The sequence below is a fragment of the Amblyomma americanum genome, chromosome 11 (assembly GCF_052857255.1).
Source record: "Amblyomma americanum isolate KBUSLIRL-KWMA chromosome 11, ASM5285725v1, whole genome shotgun sequence".
Classification (NCBI taxonomy): Eukaryota; Metazoa; Arthropoda; class Arachnida; order Ixodida; family Ixodidae; genus Amblyomma; species Amblyomma americanum.
The window spans coordinates 8,370,196-8,393,171 of NC_135507.1; the positions used below are offsets into that span (position 1 = coordinate 8,370,196).

Sequence of the window (22,976 nt, forward strand, 5' to 3'; positions counted from 1 at the left end):
GTTACATGGCAGTTATAGCGCACATCAGTCGCCGCACTACAGCGCAGGAATGCACGGCCGGCTCATGTTTTCCAACCAAAACCAAATCGCCTACAGGCGGCGCTGCCTGCGCCTTCACCACGCATGCGCAGAAACTTTTCCGCAAATGAGCAATTACGAATCAGCACTTCGTAGTCCCTACTTTGCAATAGCAACACCAGCAATAACTGAAAAGTAGTAGTAGTCGCAGTGGCTTATTAAAATAACAAAAAAGGATAAGATTTTTGCTAGCCCAGGCATCTACCATCGATACTGAAGCACCTGAGCTGGGGCAGCGGAAATAAAGACTAGCAAGTGAAAATTGAAAAAAAAAATGGGTCTGTGGGAAAGGAAATGGCGCAGTATCGGTCTCACGTATCGGCGGACACCTGAACCGCGCCGTAAAGGAAGGGATAAAGAGGTGCCTTAGTGGAGGGCTCCGGAGTAATTTAGACCACCTGGGGATCTTTAACGTTCACTGACATCGCACAGCACACGGGCACCTTAGCTCTTCTCCTCCATCCAAACGCTGCCGCCGCGATCGGGTTCGAACCCAGGAACTCCGGACCAGTAGCCGAGCGCCCTAACCACTGAGCCACCGCGGCGGGTGCAGCAGTAACTGGTGTTTCCATTATCATGCTGTGTTAGCCGTCGGCTTGTTTAAACAGTCACGTATCGCCGGTTTCGAGTGTGGTTGCTTTTAAGCATTGAACGCACCACCCAATAACGAATGCCCCGAGGTGCTTGCCTCCGGCATTTGACGGTTCCCGTTCTTTCTGCAGATTGTCACTTGGTGGCGACTACGGTGTGGTCAACTGCCCAGAAGACTAACGTGGTGTGCTGAGATGAACGCCTTACTGAGCTCACTTGCGTTTACCAATAACTGAATTCGTCAGCTGCAATTGCAAAAATCAAGCTCGGCGGTCGCCCAAAACAATGACAGCCGCTCTCAGCCGCGCACAATTTAACGGTGACGAATTTTCGAGATGAGGTACGGAAAACACACACGACAGTCTTGAACGTCGCGTAAGTATATACGTGTCTACATTCTTGCACATGGGAGTCTTGCCGCCTGTGGCGTCATAAACAAAAGTGGCAATACCGCGTGCTTTGCGCCAGTATATATGTCCGTCTTGCTGCCTCGAGTTCTGCGCATGGCAAGCGCAGCGCAGTTCCCCGTGAGCGTGTTCGCTCATGGACTTTTGCCTCGTGTGTTTGCCGGCGACCGTATACAGCAGTCGCATTCCGAGCCGGGGAAATCGCTCGCAGCGCTCTCTGTTGTTTGTGTATACACAAGGCGTGGCGGTGTTCTGTGCGGTGCACGTGATCGCGCGGAGGCGACACAAGACGTAAAACTCGCTCGATCGTCTCCTCTTGAGCAGAGTCGAGTACGTTTTTTTTTTGTAATTTTGTGACTAATCTATTACGTTTTTCATGCGGTAACGTTCCGCATGATTCAATCACTTCTTTCTCTAATTGATTACTGGTGATCAGTCACTTAGTTCCGGAAACCAGTAGTAACCAACGATACAGCTGGGAGAACCTCAACCTGACAGCAAACACTAGTATGACAGACAAATTTTGGCTATTTCGGCGAGTTACGCGCACTGGAGAGGTTGCTTTGCGTGCAAGCTTCTCGAGAGCACATGTATTATGGTGCGATGTAGCCAAAAATTGTTGTGATACAGGGTAACCGCGTTTTATAAATTCTAAAAACTCTATGAATATTACTTACGGTGGGGTACATGCCTCTCAATAATTAAGGATCGAGCCTGACACAGCTAGTTAAAAGGTTGACTACTCAGTATTAGTAGACCAGCCTGCTAGTTAGCAGGTCTCAGCTGTATTCCAGTGTACTACAACGCTGACAATGCTGTACCGAAAAAAAGAGCTCTTGTAACTCAAAAGGCCTATTTAAAAAAAAATAGATGAAACACCCGGTATGCCCCGGAAAGGTGAAGTGAGAAAATAAGGACGATTTGTGAACGTCCAAGAACGTTGTAAAGCTGAACATGCAGGCTGAGATGCTTGAAACCAAGAAAGCAGCAACATTTACTAGATTGGTTACCGATGGCGAATGCTATACGTCGCCAAAACGCAAAGGACGGCTCCAAGGACTGGAGCACAAGCGCTTGCGAGTCTGCGTTGTTGCATCTGGGTTGCAAGCCCCAAGGGTAGCGTTGGCCTGGCGGCCTGGGGCAAAGCTGGAAACATTCGAAGGTCCCATCGTGCCGTCCCTTGCATCTGGCCGTGTAGAAGTTCCAGCATAGAAAAACTCCACATAATTCAATCAGCTGCTGGCGGAGCAGTACGGTTATCGAAATTTTAGGTTTTTCCGTCAGTATGGTCTAAGATTTGCTTAGATTTTGCAGTGAGCAATCTTTTATCTGCAATTTTGAATTTCTGGCAGCTCACATTTTAACTCCGCTTTGATAAATATGTCTGGAAATTTCGTTTGTGCAGTATTTTACGGAATGATCGAGGTGTAATTTTGCGAGCATAAGCAAAAGCTATTTGCATTTTTGCAGTCTGTATCGTAGATGACACGTTGAGAGTTACAGGCTTATAATCCGGGAGCACCGTTCTAGACATGTATATTCTTCAGACCGTGACATAGGGACTAAGGGTCACTGGCGAATCGCTGATAGAGTTCTTAGGCCCTGATCTGTAAGCATTCTTTTCCTATTTTGTTCTTAGCCTCTGCGATTGGTCAGTCCCGCCTTCGACACCTGAGCACGCCTGTGGCACCGCTTGCGTCAATCTTGACGTCACAGGATGCAGCTGCATGCCTATGGATTGTAAAGAAAAAAAAAAAAGACCGGAAAATGAATTGTTTCAAAATATCGCTCCTAAATAAAATTTCACATGTTGAAGGCTGCAGGGCTTTTGCTTTACAAGTTCCATCGTTTACACCTCACACAGCATGAATTATTTCCACTCAAAATGAATACCCGCCTCGGTGGCTCGGCTCCTGAGCCGGAGGGGCGCGGCGGCCGCGTTTCAATGGCGGTGAAGCGCAAAAGGCGCCCGTGCGCTGTAATCATCATCACCATTATCAGCCTGACTACGCCCACTGCAGGGCTAAGGCCTCTCCCATGTCTCTCCAATTAACCATTTCCTTTGCCAGCTGCACCCAACGTATGCCCGCAAACCTAATTTCATCCGCCCACCTAACCTTATGCAGCCCCCTGCTACGCTTATTTTCCCTTGGAATCCACTCCGTCACCCTTAAGGACCAGCGGTTATCTTTCCTTCGCATTGCATGCCCTCCCCAAGCCCATTTCTTCCTCTTGATTTCGACTAGGATGTCATTAACCCGCGTTTGTTCCTTCACCCACTCTGCCCGCTGTATACAGGGAAAAGTAAATTTAGTACCATTACCAACTAGGGTGGGAAGCTGCGCTTCCCACCTTGGCTTTGAGTTCGTTTTACCATGTGGCGCTTTCATGCACAAGCGATTTAGGCCACTTTCTAAGCGCATGTTAAAGAACCCGGGTTGGTCTCACTGGCAAGTCTTCCACTACGCCTTGCTTGCCTCATAGCCTATGTGTCGCTTTAGGACGTTTAAACCCAACAATTTACAATTTTTATTTTAAATGAAAATCTGTTGTCAAAAGCAAAGTTTGTACATAGGGACCGTACAAGTGCGTCGGTGCTTTTACATGCCGACGATTTAATTGCTTCGGGCGCTCATTTAATCCGGCATGCTTGAAAGCCTATAACTTCCAGTGCGCTCACAAGGAAGTATGAAACGCAGAATTACGACATTAGGTGACAGTCACTAAGTTGCCATCAGGAAGGAAATAAAGACAAGGAACGTAAAAAGCAACATGAGTGCAGCAGCTTGATATCAGCGTTGCTATAGTGTTGCGCTGTTATCGCAAGCGCTGGGCAGACAATTCCGGGAAAATTAGAAGGGGGCTGGCCATGTCCTATTGAGTGTTTAATCTCATTGACCGGGCGCGATACGACTGCGAGCCTAAGACAAGCGTGACGTCAGAGTAGTGTGATGTTCAGCCAGCGATGCACTCTTAAAGCCAGTCAGCCAGTGACGCGTCACTGGCTGACGCAGACGAGAAACCACCGCCAACATATCGGCCTGCCGCTGGTGCGAGGCCGTCGAGTTAAGGCTGCAGGTGATTTCGTTTGCTCAAACCACGCTTGAGAGCAGCACGGTCTTGGCGCGCAAGTGCGTCAGTCACGTGGCTTATTTTGTATTTAGCGGGTTTTCTTTGGACCTGATAAAAAAAAGACACAAGTGAGTGTTTCCTGGGGGTTTCTGAAGGTGCTCGACAACTCTTCAAATGCAATTTGTTGTCTAAAGTCAATATTTATTAACTGTGATAATAAACTTAACTAAACTTATAATTAATCGCGAAATCAAAATTGCCTGTGGTGCGCAAGTTGGATGTCACCAATATGCAACTAGTTTCACTCGCCTGTCTCTAATAATTTATTTTTAAACTCTTGGCTCATGTAAGCTGGGACACCCGGTAGACCAGCAACCAAGGTGGGTGCGAGCACCTTGCCCGGAAATCATGGGCGGCTTTCTAATGTCAGGTTTTATTGCATGGCGCACACTGCTCGAGCGCTCTACATAAGGGTGACGCTGACTGTACAGTATGCTGCACACTTGTATGATATCTCTTTATCCTGCGTGCACATATATAAACAGCGGAGCAAGAAATTCTCGAGAACGAACAGGACCAATGCATACAGGGCCAGTTCTAATTTGGCACAGATGCGCTCGAACTATTCGATAAGCGCCGTCTGCGCTCGTTCTAATCATGAGCGCAAATAATACGTTTTCCCACATGCGTCTAGCAGCGTTTGTTAGCGCAGGCGACGTGGAATCTTAGTGCACTTCCGCCTTCCAGCTGCCCCCCGATCCCCACCGCGCCGACCTTTAGTATGTGGGCAGACTTCGCTGAAGTGGAATATAACCTCACGTGCGCTCCACTTGTCGGTCGGAGAACTGTGTTATCGTGACCTACTGAAGTGCGCCGTTCGCTTGAACACGGGAGAAGACAATGCCACGTCATGCCCTTGCATATTTAAGCACACTGAGCTCTCCAGGAAAATTGCCGGTGTGCCTTGTTTCTGCGTAATCCATGAGTGGTGTATACTCCTCGCCTTTACGAGGCTTTAACACATTCATTGCGGCAGTCGTGGCCTACCGGTAGGCCGCCTTTAAATTATTTTGGGTGTTCCTTGACCCACCAGTGACCAACAGGCGAAGCCAACGTCTTGGAACAGCCTATACACGGCAATATCGACCTGGTATGTGATTTTCGTAGCGTTTTTGGAGCTCTGAGCTCGCCCACGGCTTCATCGCGCTACTCAGTATTCGTGGCCATACAGCATGAAGAACTTGAGCGACTATAAGAAGTTCCGTATGCATGTCCTCACTGCTGTGTATTATACGGGTGTCTTCCGCCGCGTGAGGAGTTCTTCTTGGCCCGATGAATTCACTTATCATCCGATGCTTTGTTTCGCTGAATGAAATAAAAGGAAAACATTCTTCACGCATTTGTTCCTGCTGGAATTTCGCATGTGATTAATAACGGATTGATAATTGCAGACAATTAAAATGACGTCAGTTTATTTAACGAATTGCAGGCATATCTTGCTCACGGTATATGATGCAGAGCCCGTTCTGGACAGCAGCTGCTGGTATCCTCTGCGCCAGCAGGGGCCTCATTTGAACTCGGAAGCGACGTCGACCTGTTCATGCGACATTGAAGCTCCTTGCTGGCTCAGGATTCACGAAAAAGTGGTTCTTCGACTATGGAGATTTTTTCGCTGATGAGCTGGGCGCTGTTTTCTTTAGACGTGTGTATTGCACCACATGCTGTTCCTATATTTGAGATGCGAATACGGTAGCGTGTGGTCCTGTTCCCTATCATCCTGAGCATCATCGTCAGCCAGATTAGATCAATTGCTGGACCATGGGATCGACCGCAGCGGTGGCTCAGTGGTTATGGCGCTTGGCTGCTGACCCAAAAGACGCTGGTTCGAACCCGGCCGCGGCGGTAGAATTTCGACGGAGGTGAAATTTTAGAGGTCTGTGTAGTGTGCGCTGTCAGGGCACGTTAAAGAACCCCAGGTGATCGACATTTCCGGAACCCTTCACTACGGCGTCCTTCATAATCTGAGTGGCTTTGATGCGTTAAAGCCCCATATACCAAGCCGTGTGCTCTCCCATTGATCTCCTTGCCCTGGCAGCTTCAGCTGCGGTTGCCATGTGACATATATCCCAGAAAAGTTTTGTAATCTTGATTCCCCACCTGACACTTTGCCGCACTCGGTTGGAATCCGGTCTATTACCTTAAAAGACCATTGACTATTTCTAAATTCTATTTTATGTGTCAACTACGTCCATTTTCTCCTCTTAATTTCCATCAGGATAATCCTCCGTGTTCTGATATGCATAAAGTTCTGCGAACATGGCCTCGCAATTTCTTCAATTTTTCTTTTCTCTAAGCTTTAATTCTGTTGCGCTCTATTCATCAACACCAGTTGCATATCGCAGATGCTCACCTTATTCTATTTTTCCTCTTTCTTCTTTACATCCTTTTTTTTTTTGCCTTCCTCCGTCACAGGATAGAGAACCGGAATTCCTTCTTTCATCCATGCAGCCTCTTTCTAGTGAGCATTTTTTCTGCTAGCAACCCTGGAAGTCCGGGTTTCATTTGCTAAGCCTGACTGTATTCACTGCGCTCCGTCTCAGCACTTTGCCTCTCTGGTGTCTGGCGGGGTCGAGCAGGACTGTGTTTCGATGCGGAGGCGCACCTTCTCGCGCATGCGCTGCATAGACGCCTATTCTTTTTATTTTTATTCGATATGTTTGCCATTAGGCATAATGAGAAAGGGAGAGAAAGTTAGTAGAAGGAGTGTAAACAAGCCTCGCTTAAAAAGTGGCAAAAGTTGTCGATAAAGCGATTACCAAGAGTCCACTTGCTATAGTCGTTTTCAACGTCCCATCGCAGGCCTACGTTCATTAGGAAGCGTCTTCTCACGGGGGCTGTAGCCGGGCAAGCCCACAGCAGGTGTTTCGCGTCACCACAATGGGGACACTTGTCAGTCACTTCTAAACGTTTGTCACGCCACCGATGACTCACAGAGGGAGTCGGAGCCGCTCCTGTCCGAATACGGATACCTCCTCCTCCTCCTCCCGAGTGAGACCACTGGGGAGAGGGTACGAACACGGAGGAATTGGAGCGCGTGTTCGCTGACGCAAAGCTTGTTTCCTCGGAAACATGGGACAGGAACAGATCTGGGGGAAGAGGGGAAAGTGGCGGGGTGTGTGATGTGTCAAGGTGTGTCATTGCATCCACATGAATATTATGCGGATCGTGAGCATGGCCGCGAATACAGTGTATACGCACAGGACGGGTATTTTTTGTAGAATTGGTGAATGGATTGTGTAATTTGGAATGTGCGCTTGACTGCTTTACGCTGCTTAAAGGCGGCAAGGGAGTCAGTGTAAATGTGAACAATATCGAAGGTGGGTACGAGTGGAACGGAAGAAGTCGCATTGTGTATCGCTTGGAGCTCCAACGCAGAAGGGGGGGGGGGGGGGGGGGGCTGCAAGTTGAGATGAGATTAGGATAGGAGGGACTGTAAACTGCGGTAACTCTCTGCAGTGCTGTGTGTGATGCATCGGTGTATAATATGCACCGTGGAGGTAGATGCGCGGCTGATATCGGCGGCAAAGCAAAGGAGCGATTGTCTGTGAGTTGACAGTATGACCACGGAGGAAGAGTCTGTAAACGATGAAGCTGAAGCGACATCTTGCGTGCTCTGTTTGCCTCACGCTGGTCGATGATTTCACTTAATGTGTTAAGTTGAGCACACTCTTGCAGAATGGGTATGGGTGTAATACGAGGGAGGTAAGTAATTGCGCCTCGGGAGGCTATGCCTGTTCTTCATAGGATAATTTTCTCCTCCTTTACTAGAGGCAAGGCTGAGGCGACGATAAAGTGAGGGCCCATTTGATGCTGAAGGGTTCGACTATAGTCTTTAGGGTTGCTCGCGTTTGTGGCAGCCATCCAGCAGACGTTCTTTGTTAGAGATGGACAGTGTCTTGTCGACTTGTTGTGGGCTTACCGGGACAATAGAAGCTCACAGTGAACGTAAAGAAATAAACGTGTTGGTTAACAAAGGTTAGGCGAGGAAGTTCTTACTTAAGAAAAGCAGTCACTGCACGTCGGAAGTCAAGGCCGACAGCGCCAATATTTTACCATCATGAGTCAAAATCCTGCCATTTTTGTACGCATTTTAAAATTGTACATTTTCCTGAAAAAAAAAATAAAACTACCTCGAATTCAATGCACAACCAATTGTCAATATTGCGAATTATAGGCCAAATCATGGACGCCTTGTATTTCGGGTGATCATCATCGGTCATTCCGCATCCTTGCCTATCCCCTCCCCATCCCCACCTTGCTGCTTTCTCCACACCACACTCTCTCTCAGTGACGTTACAAGAGGCGGTAACGTCCGCACACGAGAAGGCCACTCAGTCACATGACTCTCACTATCGCCGACAAAACCACGGGCCTCGCAATTCCCGCGGTCTACTAGAAGTTATCGGCAACATAGCTTTTTCCTCCGCGAAGAGGGGGGGGGGGGGGTGCACGTACCGGGCTTGAAAGCAGCCCCCTGTCGATATCGCCGTCATATTCCGTTATCTTTGCCCTTTTTCTCTTCAGCTTCTCTCTCCCACGTCAACATCACCCCAAGCGCCGCCGGCGATTAGTTCTCGAGCGCGTTGCTATTTGTCGCGTCTATATTCCTTTATTGCGTTCGGCAGCTGTTAGCTGACTGCACTCCAGCAGCGGCGAAGGGTTTTTCGTCTGCGGGTTGTAAAACTCGCCGGGCCGATTTCGCCGCGGCCCTTTCCTCCTCTCCCGGGGACAATTTCCGGGCTCGGCCTCGCAGCGCCAACGGATTATGCTGAGTGCCGATCCACAGTGGGACGCTCCAGCTCTGAACAAAGACGCCGTGGTGAGTTGGCTCTCTTGAGAGCTCAGTTCGAGAGTGCTTCGCGGAGAGTGCCCTGTGTGCTCTACTTGAGCTCGTCCCGTCCCTTTAGGTCGTCGACTGGCTGGCTATCTGAAGGTAACAAGCCTTTATCTTCTCACTTCCATAGCACTGTTGCATCTTGGACCCATTTTTGGACCCGTCTGTGTGGCCAGCCTTAGTTTTCGAACATTCCGCGTATCAAACTTTGCATTCCTCAGTTCATTTTTCCCCCGAATGCAATATGCGACTGGAATTATTTTTCCTTTATTTCCCCCTACTTAGTTCGGATGGATGCATAATGTGTTTCCGCTGTCTCCACTGTCGTACCGTCTTTGCGGCCCCATCTTAGTTTTCGAACTTTCCATGTATCAAACTTCGCAGTTATCAGTTCTCTCTCCCCCCCCCCCCCCCGCCCCAAATACAATATGAGACTGGAATTATTTTTTCTTTATTTCCCCCTGCGTAGTTCTGATGCATAATGTGTTTCCGTTGTCTCCACTGCCGTTGCGTTCCTTTCGTTATTATCTGTATTCTATTCAATCTCAAGATGTCTCTATTATGCTCAAGTTAATATCATTGCAAATGTATGGCGATACTTTCAATTTTGGCGCCCTCATCGTATACTCGTGACTGTGCTTAGTCCTTTGCATTAGATGAATAACATTGTATTAATTTCAGTCATGATTATGATACTTTCGGAGAAAACCTTTAAAAATTCCCGGAAGATTCCTGAATAGCGCACGAAAAATCCAACTTTCCCTGATGATTAATTGTGCAGTTTCTGTCGGAGCCAGACGCATCCCACGTCATTACTCTACACTGTTTTTATAGGCAATGTTGCTTCCTTTGACTCAATTTTGTAAGATGTCACTGTGCAAACAAATCGGTTTATTTTCGGGCTGATGCGTGTAAAACAAGTTAACGAATACACATAAATTTCTATTTTTTTATTGATACTGTAAGTCCCATCAGGGACTGTAATAGGAAGGGCGGTGAATAATACAACCAGATGTAGTGCACATATTGGTAAGTAAAACAACTTGACCAATAACATAAGGTACAAAATGTTACAAAATCGGTTAGAATTCAAGTTGAGGTAGAAAGAATACAACCAGGTGTAGTGCACATATTGGTAAGTTAAACAACTTGAACAATAACATATGGTACAAAATGTTACAAAATCGGTTAGAATTCAAGTTGAGGTACAAATAATAGGCTGCAAACATTGTGACAAGCAAAAAAAGGAAAATCGGCTGTAGTTAGCGCTGTAATTTCAGTCTAGGCACAAAAAAAAAAACGGTAAAAACAAACAGGGCAGAATAGGATAGTGTGGAAAATGAGAATAACTACTGGGAAACAAACAGGTGACCTCTAACCAGGGCACTAAACGCATCTAATGATGAGCTGTTAGTAATATCTATGTTTAGATTGTTCCATTCTCGTGTTGCTCGAGGAAAAAATGAGTATTTGAATATGTCAGTACGGAATGGAAGCTCGTTTGATTTGTGAGTGAGGGTTGTGGCGGGTCGATCTAGTTTTTGTGGTCGTTATGTATTTTGTAGCGGACACTTTTAGTTGGTTGTGTATTAGCTGATACATGCCACTCCGGCGTACGAGCTCCGGCATACAAGCCACTCCGGCGCTTACGGGAAACGCGGAGGCGTCTATCTTAAAAACAGATTTTTTCAGCATTCATTTTGTCTGCCTGGCTTAAAATGGTTCTCCGTGCCTTCCTCGAAGAGTTCAAAGTATAAGCTCCAACCATTCGCGGCGCATTGTATCCCTGCAGTAACCGGAGCGGACACAACAGAAGTTTCGCACAGCTTCGTGTACGCTGCGACTGAAGCAGTTATGTATATAAAGTGACTACTAGTTAGCTTGGTATTAAAAGACCACTACGACGAGTTTTTTTCCTCTATGGCTCGCTGACCCCACGATGGGGGCGTGGTCCCGTCGACTGCATATGCTCTATAGTATCTAAGACTTCACTCGACATGATGGCAGCAGGCTATGCACCGACCTGTGGCATTTCGTATTGTCCAAAAATGGCAGGCTTATGATGGGCGCTTGTAGAATCGCTTTGAGAGAAGTGGTGATGATGGCTATAGCGCCGAGAGAAAAATACAATTACTTAAATAAGTACATAAATGAACACACTGAATAGATTTGCAGCGTGTTTCCTCAAGGACGACATTGTGCAAGGTCTCCAATAGGTTCACATTACTTAATTTGCCTTGAGAAGGCTTCGTGTTTCCTCTGTATAACAATATTGTCACAATAGGTTGCAGAACCAAAAAAAGGGCTAGGCACAGGCCGCAAGCAGTCAAGCAGTGTCCCAGCTGCAAGATCACGCGTGTCTCACTTCTTTGTCCTCATGAGGCACCGCCCGGGGACACCTGGCGGCATTATCCCCCCCCCCCCCCCCCCTTAAAAAAAAAGGAAACAAAAACGTGGGCGCGCTTGGGAGCGAACGGGAGTATGTAAAACAAGCGAACAAGCGATCACGGGCCGCCGAACGGCTGCAGGCAAAAATAAAACAAAAGAAAACGCGAAAGAGGCGCCCGTTACTGCGTAAAGTAAGCCTTCATACGCAGTACGTGCACGACCTCAGGCTGCGGTCGACGGCGAGAACTCGGCAGAGTGTCATCGGGGAGGACTTCATACGTCACATCCGTGATGCGTCGCAGCACTGTGTAGAGGCCAAAGTAGGCGGCTCAGGAGCTTCTCCGACAGGCCGGGGCGACGTACCGGAGTCCATACCCACACTTTGTCGTCGGGGTGGTACTCGGCGTGGCGACGTCGTTGGTTGTAGCGTTGTACATCCGTTGCCTGCTGCCGGCGGACGTGCAAAACGGGGCCAGTTGGCGGGCTTCCTCAGCGTGCCGGGTAAATTCCTCGGCGTCTGGCGTGAGCGCCTGGTCGTCAGGGGGGGGGCACGGAAACATGGCGTCTAGCATCGTTTGTACGTCACGTCCGTAGACGAAGCGAAACGGCGTAAAGCGGGTCGTTTCCTGAATCGCCGTGTTATAGGCAAACGTCACATATGGGAGGATCTCGTCCCAAGTCTTGTGCTGTACGTCGACGTACATTGCGAGCATGTCCGCTAACGTTTTGTTGAGGCGCTCCGTGAGCCCGTTTGACTGCGGGTGGTATGCAGTAGTCTTGCGGTGGTTCGTGTGACTCAGCTGGAACACCTCGTGCATGAGCTGAGCTGTAAACGCGGTGCCCCTATCGGTGATGACAGAGGACGGGGCGCCATGTCGTAAAACAATGTGGTGTATGAAGAGGCGCGCGATTTCAGAGGATGTATACTGCATGGCACCGCCTGGGTTTCCGCATAGCGCGTCAAATAATCAGTCGCAACTGTCAAATATCAGTCGCAGCTTGTTGCTCGGCAGTCCAGACGAACAGTGTATCGTCACGTGTTAAACGGGTGAGGGGTTCAGCGATCTTGGAGAAGTCGGCGATAAAACGGCGGTAGTAGGCGTACAAACCCCGGCGCTTGAGCGTTTTCTTTGTGGTAGGACGGGGAAACTCGGGTACGGCGGCAGTTTTCTCGGGATCGGGTCGTACGCCATCAGCGCTCCAACATGGCCGAGATACTTGTGTAGCGAAAGTGGCATTTCTCAAGTTTAAGTGTCAAGTCGGCCAACCGCAGGGCATCCAACACGGTCCGCAGGCGTTCAAGGTGTTGGTCGAAGGTTTCTGAAAACACCACCACGTCATCTAGGTAAACTAAACAGGTTTGCCATTTGAGGCCAGCCAGGACAGTATCCATCATGCGCTGAAACGTCGCCGGCGCAGAGCAAAGGCCGAAGGGCAATACCTGAAATTCATATAGGCCGTCGGGGTGTGGTGAAGGCAGTTTTTTCGCGGTCACGTTCATCAACCTCAATCTGCCAATATCCGCTCTTTAGGTCGATCGGCGAAAATACATGGCGCGGCGAAGTTTGTCGAGTGAGTCGTCGATGCGGGGCAGCGGGTAGACGCCATTTTTCGTTATGGCGTTCAGCTTACGGTAATCAACGCAAAAGCACAGTGTCCCATCCTTCTTAACAAGCACGACGGGCGACGACCACTGGCTATTAGAGGGCTGAATAATATTGCCTGTAAGCATCTACTTCACCTGCGTTTGGATGGCGTCGCGTTCCTTCGGGGAAATGTGGTACGGCTGCTGTCGTATGGGGCGAGCGTCATCGGAAGTGATGATCCGATGCTTCGTGATCATCGTTTGCCGCACTTTCGAGGAGGGTGCGAAGAGGTTTTGTAATGGAGCAGTAGGGCGCGGAGGTCGCACTGTTGAGTCGCTGAGAGCCCGGAGCTAATATCGATACGATCCAGGGACGTGTCCGGACGTTCCATGGCCTCGGACGCAAAGCACTCAGTAACATCGGCCAATTGGTCGGCCCACGCGACGGCAGTAGCTCGGAAAAGGTGACGAGGTTCGTTCGCAAAAGTTAGTAATCAGGAGTTCCGACCTACCGTTACGGAGGTGGACAACGCTTCGGGCCCGAGCAAATGCCATGTGTCAGCAGCAAGGAAAGGTTGCCCTCGGCGACTGCAGGTCCATCACGTAGCCCATCATCGCATTTGACTCTTGCAAAAACACTGGAGCGCGGCGGGATCAAGACACTTTTAGTGGAAATACTAAGGGCGGAGCTGCGTTGACGAACGTCGGAGGTGTCGTCGGCTTTCGCTGTAGAAAACGTAACGGTTCTGTGCCGTAGGTCGATAACAGCACCATTCTCACGGAGAAAACCTACGCCCAAAATCAGGTCACAAGAACAGTCACGAAGCACCAGGAAGCTAACTATGAACGTCGAGTCGCTGATCTGGACCCTAGCCGTGCATTTTCCAAGCGGAGTAATGATATGCCCCCCCCCCCCCCCCCCCCCCCCCCCCCCCCCCCCCCCCCCCCCCCCCCGCCGTCCGGATCTGCACGCCAGAGCAAGGAGTAGTAACTTTGTTTAGAAGCGCTGCCAATTTGCCACTGATAATCGAAAACTCCGCTCCTGTGTTCACCAACGCCCCCGGAAGTCGCTGTCCCTCAGCTTTCCCGGCGAGGCTTGGGCGAGCGGTACGCCGTCGCTCGCGAGGAGTTCTGCGCATTCGGTGAAAACGATGATCGCGAGGTGACGGCGATCGGGACTGACGGCGCGCCATGGACCACAGAGGTTGCTGGATTACGTACTCTTCAATCTCACGGGGCCGCTGGCCAAACCAGGGCCTTGGCCCATCGGAGAAAAAACCCTGCAGGCCAAGCTCTCGATATGGGCACCGGCGGAACAGGTGACCGGGCTCCCCACAGTGGAAGCACAAACGCCGGCGGTCAGGGCCACGCCAGACGTCCGCTCTGCGCTGGGATTGTCGATCATTCTGAATGCGGTGCTGAACTGGCTGTACGGAGGGTAGCAGGACGTCGTGATGGTTAGGAATAACTGCCGCTGGATTTGGGGCAGGGCGTCGCAGAGCGTCAGCGTAGGTCTGGGCGGCAGTAGTCTGCCTGGTTGGGCGGTGGAATTGCCGGTGGATTTGGGGCAGGGCGTTGCAAAACTACAGCGTATGTCGGGTGGCAGTAGTCCTCTGGATTGGCTGTGGTTCGGCGCGTAGTAACGGAGGCCTGATAGCTTGCTGCACCTCATCGCGGATAACGCCTCATAAGGGAGCTGGCTGCGACGTACCACAAATCTTCTCTAGCTCCTCACGGACAACAGCGCGGATCATGTCGCGGAGAAAGTCGGTATTGCTGTTGAAAGCCGGGAGCGACTTCGTAACATAAGCAGCAAGAACTGACCAGTCGTACGCGGTGGAACGCTGCCGGAGGACCTGCTCCATCGTGACTGCCTCCGCTAGAAACTCGGCAACAGCGCTTGGGGTCTGCGCACGAGGCCGGCGAAAAGCTGTTCTTTAACACCGCGCATTAGGTGGCGCAGCTTTTTGGCTTGCGGCATGACTGGGTCAGCCCGTCGGAAGAGCCGCGTCATGTCTTCGACGTACATGGTAACCGTTTCGTTGGGCATTTGCATACGGGACTGCAGGGCTCGTTCAGCTCGCTCCCGACGATCAGCGCTGACATACGCGGCGAGCAGTTGACGTCGGAACTCAGGTCATGATGATAGAGTGCCCACACGGTTTTCGTACCACGTACGAGCACCGTCCTTCGAGCTGAAGAAAACGCTCCTCAGCTTGGCGGCGTCATCCCATTGGTTAAATGCGGTGACACGTTCAAACTGGAGGAGCCAATCTTCCACGTTCTCCAGTTGAGTCCCGTGAAAGGACTTTGGTAGCCGTGGGTTCTGGAGGGCGTAGTACGCGGCGCCCTGCATGACTGGTTGAGGGGCAGGCGCCGAGGGTGAGTCGAATGGCCTGAGCACAGGAGGCAGTCGGCCAGGCGGCGAGGTTGTCTCCAATAGCCCATGCTCAGGGGGCAGTCCAAGATTTCGGCTGCTGACCCGGTGCACTGGCGTGTCGACAGAGAGAGGTCTGGGGTCCTCGGTGTTAGGAGGGGTGTGCGACATATTCCAAGGCGATTTACCCAGCGCACTCCACCACAATATGTCACAAATAGGTTGCAGAACCAAAAGGGCTAGGCACAGGCCGCAAGCAGTCAAGCAGTGTTGTTGTTGTTCCCCCTCACAAAACGTCCCAGCTGCAAGAGCACGCATGTCTCAATTCATTGTCCTCAAGGCGCCGCCCGGGGACACCTGGCGGCAATACGACGTAGACTGAACGGAATATACGAATTGATCCTGGTTGGTTGGTTTATGCGGGTTTAACGCCCTAAAGCCACTTGTGCTATGAGGGGCGCCGTAGTGAAGGGCTCCAGAAATTTCTACCACCTGAGGATCTTTAATTTACACTGACTGTGCACAGTAAGCATACTTCTAGCATTTCGCTTCCATCGAAATGAAAGTGCCGCAACCATGATCGAACCCATGTTTTTCGGGTCAGCAGCCGAGCTTCATAACCGCCGAGCCACCGCGGCGGCTTGACGGACCAATTGCTTTAGCGAATGGGTTGTTAATACGAGGGCGAGTTGTTAATACGCTGTGCTCAGACAGCGCAAAAGTCGGGGCACGCAGAAGACGACGCTATAGAATTAGTGTAGAGAGACGGCAAAATGGCAATAAATGCATTGTAGTAATTGGCAGCTTGACACGGCGCTGTCAACTGTCCATTAGTCAGTTCGTGTCCAATGTCTCAATGCCTTGCCCTGAGTCCACCGTATTTTTCGTTGCGTCATGAATTTAACAACCGTGAGGACCTGCGGCTAATTTCACGTTTCGTTTTATTATAGCAACAGTGTTGTTGTAAGGTGTTAAATGGAACCTGTAGCGCTTTTTTCGTTAGAGGCTTGTACTGAAATGATCCACTGGCTGTAGTGTGGGTCTTGAGCACTTTCGTATAAGAGTTTCTCTAAGTGCGAGTCACCCGTTCGCTTTCGAGTAGTTTGGAGAGCTTGCGCGATTACAGATGCCACTTTTCTCTCGCAGACAATCAACTATCTTCACGTGTCTAAGGGGCTAATTGTATCTCCTTCCCTTGCACATATAAAAGGAAGCCTGTCTTGAGCCGAGAGAAAAGCTCGCGACCTTGTCTTGGATAACAGTGCGCGCATACGAGGGCGCACAGCTCTGTTCCGTTACATGCGTACGCGAGTGTTACCCCCTCACTCTCTTTCTCTGGTTGTTTTTGCGTTGGCGCCTCCTAGCTCTTGGCTAGTCTTCTTGGTTCTTCCTGTGGCCCTTTCTTTATCTGCACGGACAGGGCGATAACAAGGTGAACGCTGCTAGGCCGTGATGCCGCTCGTCGATTGCTGGCTGACCACACTTACTTAACGGCCGCTGACGTTGCGCAAACGCATTCCGCCCTCGACCTGAAATCCGAGAAAACAGCTGGGATTATAGATTTGCCAAGCTTTCCGTATGGGGAACTTGCGCTGAAATTTGTGGTGCCGATTGCAGCGCCATAACACACTGCCTAGCGAGAAGAGCAAGCAGTTTTGGGTAGTACTCTTAGTACTTTTCCGCGCCACCTTCAGGCGCTTATTGGCGTGAGCCTCCGCGCTCTCTCGAAGGCGCACGTGCCGTGCGTCAGCTATCTGGGCTACGCCGAGAGAAGCTAGGCAATGAATGCTGTCAGCCAAACGCGGGTATCTAATCGCGCAGAATGTGTTCTTGCATTTGCAGCGGCCCAAGCGGCTGACAAAAGCAGTTTTGAGTCACCGAATGGAACAATTTCAGTGCCACCTTGGCAGCGCAGGTTCCCCATAGGGATAAGATCGGTTCGATGTTCAGAGGAATCCTCCATTGTGGAGAATATTTGTAAAAAGGGAGTAATTACTCATTGGCATCCACCCAAGCGCAGCAATGCGGCTACAAAGGAAAGCTATGCAGCTTTCACAGAAACTTCGTTGTTAAAGAAAAATTCGTCCTAGTCCGGGGTTCAAGCCCGGCACCAAAGCTTCACCGGAGCAGTCGCTCTACCAACTGAGCTAGCCGGGACGTCAAGCTTATGGTAGGGCGAGAAATAATTGATCATTATCTCGAAATTGGTACAGAGAGCTGTATAGCTTTTTTTTTTTACCCGTATACCTGCGCTTGGGTGGATGCCAAGGAGTAATTATTTCGTTATTACATGAATAAGGTCAGTCTGCAGTTGGCTGTCGTCTCACGGGGTAACATTCTGATCAGATTGTCGGAGCACACTTGCTACCGCCAACCGCGGTTTTCGTTCTGCTTGTGCATAACCCACCAGCTGGAAAAGCTAAATTTTATTTTGCGCCTGACACACACTGCACGGCAGTTAGAGCAGTCCTTTTTTCAAAATTTCCCTTGGGGCGCAGAACTTGTTTTTCTCTATCGAAAGCTGCTTTCAAGAGTTCGCGCGCGCGTGTGCACATGTGTGAGTATGTGTGTGTGTGTGTGTGTGTGTGTGTGTGTGTGTGTGTGTGTGTGTGTGTGTGTGTGTGTGTGTGTGTGTGTGTGTGTGAGTATGTGTGTGTGTGTGTGTGTGTGTGTGTGTGTGTGTGTGTGTGTGTGTGTGTGTGTGTGTATGCGTGTGCGTGTGCGTGCGTGCGTGCGTGCGTGCGTGCGTGTGTGTGTTATGTGCACTACGAGCGCAATTGGAGCTCTGGTGTACATCGTGGCCATTATCAATATTTTACATGACGCGGACTTCTGGGAAAAAAAGAAGTTATTTCTGCGTCGCTTCCCTGTAGTCTTTCAGCTGGTATCATTCGGTGCCCAGTGAACGCAGCTCGCATGTCCCGCTCGGGATTCAATGCTCTCCATTAACTTGTTTTGCCCGACTGCACAGCAATATTATTTTTTTATCCTCGAACCCGCACTCCGCAAACGTTTGTCCATGACAGTATATCACCGAGGCGCCGTTGGGAGCTCATCCTTTTTCTAGGCCCACTGAATCAACTACCGAGTTTTTCCGAATTCAGGTACGAATATACAGATGCAAGCGAGATCGTAGGAAACATAGTGAACAAGCGCGCATCCAACGCTTTTTGCCGAAACATAAAGAGCTAGCGTAGTTTTCTTGTTTTCGATTATTGCTTTTTGTAACCAATTATCCCCGTTATGCTTCATTTATTATTTTTGATGCGGAAGTAAGCGTAAAGCTGTCTCATGAGTGAAGACTTCTGTATTTCTGAAACATGTTTATGTCTACTCTCTAATTTAGACGCCAAATGAAAGTAAAAGAAAAATATAATATTGGCCGAGGCTTAACTTCCGGGGGACAGAAGAACATTTCAGAACCGAAAGTGTTAGCGGCATATCCAGTGTAAGCTTGGCTCATTGCTTACTTTCGCCGATCCTTCTTCTTCTTTCTAAGGGTTCCACGTTGGCCTGGTCCAAATGATATCATCATCATCATCATCATCATAATTTACTATGCTTTTAAAGGCCCAAAATTGTTTACGTAGAGGGGGATCGATGATTTAAAATTTAAAACACAAATCGCACATGAGCGTGACCAAACGATGCACAGTTTTTAGCGCACAAATATACGAAATACGGCGATAAAACAACAACTATAGACCGATGCAACATAACTCTGCAGTGAAGTTCCGCCCACATTCATGACCGTCGCACAGAATTCTTCCATGAGAAAAAGTAGTCCGTGGTTAAAACTTTTCTTGTTACGTAAGCAATAAGCTGAACACGACACCGAATTGTAAGCTCAAGAACTTTGGTACGTCTTGCATCTTTGGTGTAGTCAAATATAAAAACTGATTTCGTTTGCTGTTGTGATTGGTCAGCGGAGTAATGCTTGCAAAATGACATGATCGTCACACCTCGGTGGTTATCACAGGGTGGGCTGTTGTGATTGGTCAGCGGAGTAATACAAGAAGCCGCGGACTATGGCCCATTGCTACCAACTGCTGTTTCATTAAGTTGTATCATACTGCAGAAACAATCAACAAGGGTGTTGACCGCAGAACCTGTTTATTTTGGCGAACTTTGTGTAAGACAAATAACGGCAGACCTATCCTTGTTGGAAAATTACCGAGGGCACTTAAGCAACTTACGCGTGAGTAATGCGAAAGCATTACAATTCTTTTCCAATTTTAATCCAGTTCTATTTCAATTCCAATTCTGTTTCAATTACATTCCAATTCTGTTCCTTTGTGGTTTATGCAGCACAGACTATTAGCGGTTAACATTTCGTATTTTACCGCCTTTGATGACGTCACACTGTCCTGACCAATCGCGAGTTCTCTAACTCCGCCATTTTGTCGGCGACGCCGGGTTTTCGAGTCAGTCGTGAGATGAACCATCTAATGCTTTCGCATTAATAAATACGGATCGTCTGATTTCATTTTGCGTGCCTAATTCGTACGTGCTCCAAGGTCGTTTCCAGTGTCGGGATGTTTTTTTTTTCCCTTTAACTCACGCATTTGCGCTCAATTCGGACTATTTGTGCACTTCCGCCTAGGTACGATTAGCGAGTGTCTACCGCCACTCCCTGTGTGCAATGGCAGGCCAGTGATGCCTGTATCCTATTTTCGGCGCTTACACAGGAAACCGCTGGCACGTGATGCACAGCTCGTCACTCAGGCGACGTCCTTGGCCTCAGAACTGATGATGATTATGGATTTTTATGGCGCAAGGGCATCTATGGCCAAAGCGCCATAACACAAGGTATTTTCCATTTCTGAAGGTGGGGTCAAAAACATATTTCTCAATCATTTCACCCTAAATAAAACGAGCACCAGGCCAGGGAAAAGCTTGTACCCATTGCATCTTAAAGGAAAAAATACAGCGCGAACATAGACGACGGACGAAGAAGAGGTGCACAACACAAGCGCTGTCTCGCAACTAAAATTTTTTTTCAAGAGGAAAACACGCATATAAAAGCGTCCGAAAAAACGGCAAGGTCAGCAATCACATGAGGCAATCAACACTTGTAACAAACTAAAAAAAAACAGACCAGATATCGCAGGGCGCCTTTTTTTTTTTCTATGACCCATGGCAAATCAGGTGTTGCACAAGAACCGTATCTCCGCATCACATAGTGTGATAGAGGGTTGACTGATGCACGTGTTAATCTTCTTCTTTATAAAAAACGCTTCCATGATCTCCCTAGTACGTTGGTCGCGATGCCGGTACAGTACCTCGGTTTTCTGAAATATCGCCTTACAGTTGTCTTTATCTTCGCACTGAGCGCAATGTTTAGAAACATCTGACGATGCGTTTTCGTGCTCTTTTAGTCGGATATTTAAGCAGCGCCCGGTTTGTCCGATATACACCTTTTGGCAAGTGAAAGGAATCTGGTAGACCACCGAACGCGCACAGTCCACAAATCTTGATCTGTGCCGCACCGAACACCTAAAGGGGTGCATTTTTTTCTTCCATTCTTGGACATCAGTCCCAGTCATCGGACAAAGGCGTTGAAGCTTTTGGGGTGCTGTACAGACCACGTCGACATTAAAACGACGAGCAGCATTCCTCAGATTGTGCGCCAATCTATGCACGTAGGGAACGGCCACTGCTTTATTTTTGGCTCCCGTTCTTTCACCTCTGTTCGTGGTCCGGAGACCTCTGAAATTGCCAATTAGTTTTTCGCATGTTCGTGATATCACAGAGAGGGGGAAACGTGCCGCGGTCAGTCGTTGTACTTGCAAGGAAACACCGTCTGCGACGGAGTGCACAAAATATTTTTCTAGAGCAGATCTTAGGCAGGAGAGGGCTATGCCGTTTTTTACCAGTTTTGTGTGCCCTGAGCAAAAGTTCAGTATTGTAACACGTTCAGTAACACGTGCATCAGTCAACCCTCTATCACACTATTTGATGCGGAGATACGGTTCTTGTGCAACACCTGATTTGCCATGGGTCATAGAAAAAAAAAAAAGGGGCGCCCTGCGATATCTGGTCTATTTTTTTTAGTTTGTTCCAAGTGTTGATTGCCTCATGTGATTGCTGACCTTGCCGTTTTTTCGGACGCTTTTATATGTGTGTTTTCCTCTTGAATAAAATTTTAGTTGCGAGACAGCACTTGTGTTGTGCACCTCTTCTTCGTCCGTCGTCTATGTTCGCGCTGTATTTTTTCCTTTAAAATGTACGTAACCCAACTAGCCCAACTTTCCATCCTATTGCATCACCGGTGGGTACCCGGCGGCACTGGGGATCGAACCCCGCACCTCCCGCGTGCGAGGTGGATGCTCAACCACTCGGCCACCGCTGCGGTATCTTAGCCTCAGAACTCCAGGCCATGGCATGCATCGCCGTGGTACGCACCAAAGTTTGCGCCAGGAGCCCTATATGTACCGCCCCAACACCGATGTCGCCCACCCATGTTTCAGGGAGCTGCGCCACGGAAAGTAGGCATCGGGAGAACCCCTACCCACGTCATCTGATCTGCTTCCACTGCGGTGAACCTAGCCATATATTCTGACACTGCCCATACAGAATGAAGGGCCTCCACCACGCGAACATTCGAGAAACAGGAACACTTGCGTCACGCCAGCTTCACGCATAGCCGCGCATCGAGGTCCCCGCCTCCGTCATCTGCACGGTTTGCATTGCCACGTCGCAGCTACGCAGCGGCCGTGCGAGAAATGTCCCCCAGCCCGCATAGGGAAACTGAAGGCTGCAACCTTTGGAGGTGAGGTTGCTCACCATCGAAACGGCGCCGACCACGCCGCATGAGGACGTCACACCCGCTACGACGATGCAACACACGATGACAAGCTCGACAGCGATGCCACGCAAGTCTCAGATGACGACGCCAGCCAGAAAAGCGTCGACGACGCTTCCGAGCCACGGTTCCCATACCCGCAGAAGTCGTGACGCAACTCCGAGGCCAACATGCCATTTGAAGCCGTACCTTCGAAGAAAACCCTGGAACATCCTATTGCCCTCGCTGTCCTGGGTGAAAAAGTAAGCATCCCACCGTTCGTCATTGTCTTCGTAGGAAACGCGGATTTCGATAGCATTGAAGGCATCATCGAGGGCAACACACAGTTGCACATTGACCGAGGACTCGGCATCACAGGAGGCCTCGCTCGTTCCCGTAATGGACAATTCGAGATGTTGGTAGCCTTTCAAAAGATGGCACATACCTACACTGGGGGATCGGCCAAGAATCGGGAGGCAGAGGTTGCTATACATCTGTACGAAATAAAGGCAGAAGAAGCGCACGCGGGAGAGCAGTACCGAGATAGTGCGCGTGTGATATTGCTTTTCGTTTTCGTCTTTTTTCATGCTAAATTTTCGAAACGTACTGATGACAAACTTCAGCAAAGAATGCCGACACCGCAACACGCCCGCGCCCTATCCGAGTTCTTCGCGAGCTTTAAACAGCGCGGCCAAGAGCGCTGCTGATTCCATTCTTCGACGACCGGCAAGCACGTTTGTTGCGTCCCGGCCGCGGTGGCTCTTTGGTTATGGCGCTCGGTTTCTCACACGAAAGACGCG

The 22,976-nt window shown here is 49.5% G+C and overlaps 1 protein-coding gene across 7 annotated transcripts in view; it reads left to right on the top strand.

The window, feature by feature from the left end:
• LOC144110714 (putative peptidoglycan muropeptide transporter SLC46) overlaps positions 1-22,976 on the top strand; it is a 54,001-nt gene that overhangs the window by 6,601 nt on the left and 24,424 nt on the right. Inside the window, exon 1 of one of the 7 annotated variants that reach the window (XM_077643776.1) lies at positions 8,791-9,027. The exons of 5 other annotated variants lie outside the window; for them this stretch is intronic. In XM_077643776.1, coding sequence (XP_077499902.1) covers positions 8,974-9,027 — 54 coding nt within the window. In that variant the 5' untranslated portion in view covers positions 8,791-8,973. Of the gene's footprint in view, positions 1-8,790; positions 9,142-22,976 lie in introns of those variants that run through there. One more of the 7 variants, XM_077643781.1, reaches the window with a different exon arrangement.